Raw genomic sequence first — 5,215 nt, forward strand, 5'->3', positions numbered from 1 at the left:
TGACAGGGACAGCTAACAGTAGCTAAGCTAACGGTAGCTAAGCTAACGGTAGCTAAGCTAACAGCAGTAGCTAAGCTAACAGCAGGACGTCAGCTGTTAAAACCCTCCCGTTGTGGGACACGACATGAAACTACTCCAGTTAGCTCAGTCATGTTGGAACTCAGATATCCGCTGGAGAAAATATTTTTTCATGGAGCGTTTATTGAGTCACTGAGTTATTAAAGTTAAACAGGTAGCTAACCGTTAGCCCGGCTAATCTCTGATAACCATGACTAATTACAAAAATGTGCACAAGTAAATAGTAATGTTTGTCCAATCATTGGTTTTATAAACTTTACAAACATCAGATTAGTCTAAACGGTGATATAGTGACATGAAGAATGAGATAAATATAGTGAAACTCTCGTCCGTCACTATTGTTCTCATGCTGGTTTTCTACCAGGAAGTAGTTGTAAACAACAAGGAGATTCGTCCTATAAACATGACTAAATGTAATATTATGGTCTGCAGTGTTAATTCATCTGCTTGGAGGTACTTATATCTGTGATACTCCTTAGAAATATCAGTACTTTTAATATTTACAAGGGTTAGGGTCGAACCGGGGCCGAGTTCTGAAGGAAATAACAAAATAAATCCATATTTACTCTCTTGCTTCAGTTATATAAAAGTCACCGTGTGGTCAAATGCACCAGAACACAGGACCCCTAACCCCGTCTAGTCTCTACAAACACTCTGTTGTGTGTTCCTGTGTCCTGCTGAGGACTTCAGTGTGTGTGTGCGTGTGTGTGTGTGTGTGTGTGAATCTTGCTGACGGCTCTAAAACAGCGACAGATGGAAACTCTTCATCATGTGTAAACAGAGAAACTGTGGAGTCATCACAAACTAACGCTCCTTCCTGTACACACACACACACACACACACACACACACACACACACACACACACACACACACACACACACACACACACACACACACACACACACACACACACACACACACACACACAGAGCCCCCCCACCTGGTCCAATATGTTGTTGTGTTGTGTTTTCTTGCTGCATCTGATTAATTAATTAATTAATTAATTAATTAATTATCTGAGTGGTTGAAGTGTTGAGGTGAGTCAGTGAACGCACCACGACCAGAGACCTGAGTCTCCTGGTGCGTTCAGGGACACTCAGAGAAACAGCAGCTGGCTGATGGATGAAGAGGAGGAAGGTGAAGAGGATGAGGATGAGGAAGAGGATGAAGTAATGCCGTACTTATGTGCAATAACTCACATTCAATGCCGTATTTAATAGAGATGCACCGATCTGATGAATGAGGCCGATCCAGTCAGTTCTTTTTTATTAATATCATCTAATATTTAGTATAGTGCAATAACTGTCCATGTTTGTACGTGTACATATATTTGTATATATATATATATATATTAGTGTTGTCACGATACCAACATTTTGGTACCGGTATCGGTACCAACATGTTTTTCGATACTTTTCGGTACTTTTCCACATAAAAAGAGAACACAAAAAATGTCATTATTGGCTTTATTTTAATAGAAAAATTTTGGACCATAAAACAGGAAATCAGTAAACAGTTACTGCTGCTGCAGGATTAACATTCCATCTATATTAATCTGAACTCTTCCTAAATTAAAAAATGTCTGTTTAAAAATGAACATCAACTTGTTTTCTTTGCATTATTTGAGGTCTGAAAACACTGCATCTGTTTTTGTTATTTTGACCAGTTGTAATTTTTGGGAGAAATTGTTATCAGTAGTTTATAGAATGAAACACAAATGTTCATGTTACTCAAACATACACCTATTGTTTCCCATATGTAGACCAAATTGATTCTGTTCCCCCCACCCCCATCAACGCAATATCGTTCCGTTAATTCATCTCTGCGTAGCGCTGCTTCGCCGTGCTCACTCACTCACAGAGAGAGAGAGAGAGAGAGAGAGAGAGAGAGAGACAGAGAGAGAGACAGAGAGAGCATGCAGCCAGTGGTGATCCGCGGTAAAAACAAAACTTATTAACGAGGCTGTGGCGGCCGTCTCTCTCTCGCGCGCGGCGCACACACACAGACACACACACAAACACAGGCACATGGACAGGTGGCGCTGTAACGGTAATGATAAAAAGCACCTTGCTTCGTTTGTGACTCGCTCTCTCGCTCCTCGCGGCTCAAATTACAATGCGGCGACTTCACGCGGCGACGTCACCGCTGCTGGCGGCGCAGAATGAAAGTACCGGTCCCATCTAAGCGCAGTATGGTACCGTTTTAAATGCGTTAGTACCCCGGTACCAATCTAGTACCGGTATACCGTGCAAACCTAGAAACCTAGAAAGAAATATAAATATATATATATATATATATATATATATATATATATATATATATATATATATATATATATATATATATATATATATTTATATTTCTTTCTTTTAAATTTCTTGACTACTTTGCTCTTTTAACTTTTTCACTTTGAGTTGGAGATGTTGTTGCAACAAAAAGAAATTTCCCCCTTGGGATCAATAAGGTATTCTGATGAGGATGAGGGTGAAGATGATGATGATGATGAAGAAGATGAAGGTGAAGAGGAAGAAGAGGATGAAGAAGATGAAGAGTATGAAGAGGCTAAGGATGAAGAAGAGGATGAAGGTGATGAAGAGGATGAGGATGAAGAAGATGAAGGTGAAGAGGAAGAGGATGAAGAAGATAAGGATGAAGGTGATGAAGAGGATGATGAAGGTGAAGAGGATGAGGATGAAGAAGAGGAAGATGTGGATGAAAAAGAAGAGGATGAAGGTGATGAAGAGGATGAGGATGAAGATGAAGGTGAAGAGGATGAAGAGGAGGATGAGGATGAGGAAGAGGAGGATGAAGGTGTGTGTGTGTGTACCTGCAGAGCTGAGTTGAGGAAGCAGCTGTTTGTCTCTCTTCTTCATCCTCATCCTCCTCTTCTGATGAAGAAGATGAAGAGGAGGATGAGGATGAAGAAGAGGAGGATGAGGATGAAGAGTATGAGGATGAAGGTGTGTGTGTAGCTACCTGCAGGTCGGGGGGATCGGGGGGGTCGGGGGGAGGGGGGGGTCTTTATTACCTGCAGAGCTGAGTTGAGGAAGCAGCTGTTCTGTCCCGGCTCGTTGCTCAGTCCTTTACTGGGAGCGATGGAGGTGACGGGTCGCGGCCTCGGCACCGACTCCACTGGCCCCACGCCACCGCCGCCGCCGCCGCCGCCACCTGACGCAAAGTAGTTCCTCTTCCACGACATCCCAGCTCCCTCTCTCCTCCTGCTGCAGGGATCAACTTCCTGTCGACCGTTGCTGTGGCAACACAGACGGAGCCATGACCATGTGATGTAACGCTCCTGACAGGAGGGGGCGGAGCCTCACGGTGATGTCCCTCTGACCCGCTGGATCAGATCTGCAGAGGAAGAAGAACAAAGATCAGATCTTCATCCTCATCCTCATCCTCCTCATCCTCCTCATCCTCACTCTGTTCAACAGTTTAACTTTGTGACCAGAAACAGGAAGTGAAGTGAAGCTCTGCATCTAAGTCACAAGTATAAACTAACACAACATGTTTAACCTGATAACAAACTAACTAACTAACAACTAGCAGGGTTCCTACACATTTGACATTTCCAGATTCCATACTTTTTCCAGACCATAATTTCCAGACTTCTCAGTAAAAAAAAAATCAAATTATTTGTGATATTTGAGCAAATAGATGTGCATAATATAAAAAAAGCACGCAATAAATCATTTGTTTTCATTATTCTGAATGTGTATGCCATTATGTGGTGCTAGGTGCAATAGCGCATACAAAATAATAAACCCAAATAACTTCAGATAAGACCAACCCCAGATGAGTATTAAGATAAATATATTTCCATACGTTTCCATTTTCCATACTTTTTCATACTTTCCATACTTGCGTAGGAACCCTGAACTATAATACTTCATGTCTTTATTAAACATTAAACATTAAAGGGATACGCCAACATGTTTTTCCATGTCTTGCCTCACTCCAGAGTCCATGACCAGCAGATAGACACCATCCTTTCGACTGTGCGTGCAGTAACAAGGGAGATAGAGCCGTATCGCCGTAATTAGCTTAGCTCAAACGCTGGAAGTGTATAGGTAGTGTTAGCCTGCCTCCACCTAAAGTCGCTAATTAGCTTAGCTCAAACACTAGAAGTGTATAGGTAGTGTTAGCCTGCCTCCACCTAAAGTCACTAATTAGCTTAGCTCAAACACTGGAAGTGTATAGGTAGTGTTAGCCTGCCTCCACCTAAAGTCGCTAATTAGCTTAGCTCAAACACTGGAAGTGTATAGGTAGTGTTAGCCTGCCTCCACCTAAAGTCGCTAATTAGCTTAGCTCAAACACTGGAAGTGTATGGGTAGTGTTAGCCTGCCTCCACCTAAAGTCGCTAATTAGCTTAGCTCAAACACTGGAAGTGTATGGGTAGTGTTAGCTTGCCTCCACCTAAAGTCGCTAATTAGCTTAGCTCAAACACTGGAAGTGTATAGGTAGTGTTAGCCTGTCTCCACCTAAAGTCGCTAATTAGCTTAGCTCAAACACTGGAAGTGTATAGGTAGTGTTAGCCTGTCTCCACCTAAAGTCGCTAATTAGCTTAGCTCAAACACTGGAAGTGTATGGGTAGTGTTAGCCTGCCTCCACCTAAAGTCGCTAATTAGCTTAGCTCAAACACTGGAAGTGTATGGGTAGTGTTAGCCTGCCTCCACCTAAAGTCGCTAATTAGCTTAGCTCAAACACTGGAAGTGTATGGGTAGTGTTAGCCTGCCTCCACCTAAAGTCGCTAATTAGCTTAGCTCAAACACTGGAAGTGTATGGGTAGTGTTAGCCTGCCTCCACCTAAAGTCGCTAATTAGCTTAGCTCAAACACTGGAAGTGTACAGGTAGTGTTAGCCTGTCAGAAGCTGATTTCATTTTAGCTCTAAACTCTGTAAATAGTTCACTTTATCCACATTTCAAACATGTTTAGGTGAGAAAGTAGCCGTTTAGATCAGCAGTGTGTCGTTAATTTGTCTAAATGGGGTTAGGGTTTGAATTTTGGGTGAACTATCCCTTTAATATTCCTTATAGAGGATTCAGTTTCCCACAATGCAGCGTGAGCAGGAGTATACAACAGATGGTCACCAAGTATGCCAAAGTATAGTCAGTGTGTGTGTGTGTGTGTGTGT

General features: G+C 42.3%; 1 protein-coding gene across 1 annotated transcript in view; it reads right to left on the reverse strand.

Moving 5' to 3' along the window:
• The window catches only part of LOC310998569 (ubiquitin carboxyl-terminal hydrolase 54-like), a gene marked incomplete at its 5' end in the record, with an annotated part of 41,611 nt that extends 38,332 nt beyond the window's left edge, over positions 1–3,279 (reverse strand). Inside the window, one exon of the mRNA XM_083988682.1 lies at positions 3,109–3,279. Coding sequence (XP_083844808.1) covers positions 3,109–3,279 — 171 coding nt within the window. The remainder of the gene's footprint in view (positions 1–3,108) is intronic.
• Positions 3,280–5,215: the final 1,936 nt, after the last annotated feature.

The sequence above is a fragment of the Trachurus trachurus genome, assembly GCF_905171665.1.
Source record: "Trachurus trachurus genome assembly, chromosome: 15".
In the NCBI taxonomy this organism is placed as follows: domain Eukaryota; kingdom Metazoa; phylum Chordata; class Actinopteri; order Carangiformes; family Carangidae; genus Trachurus; species Trachurus trachurus.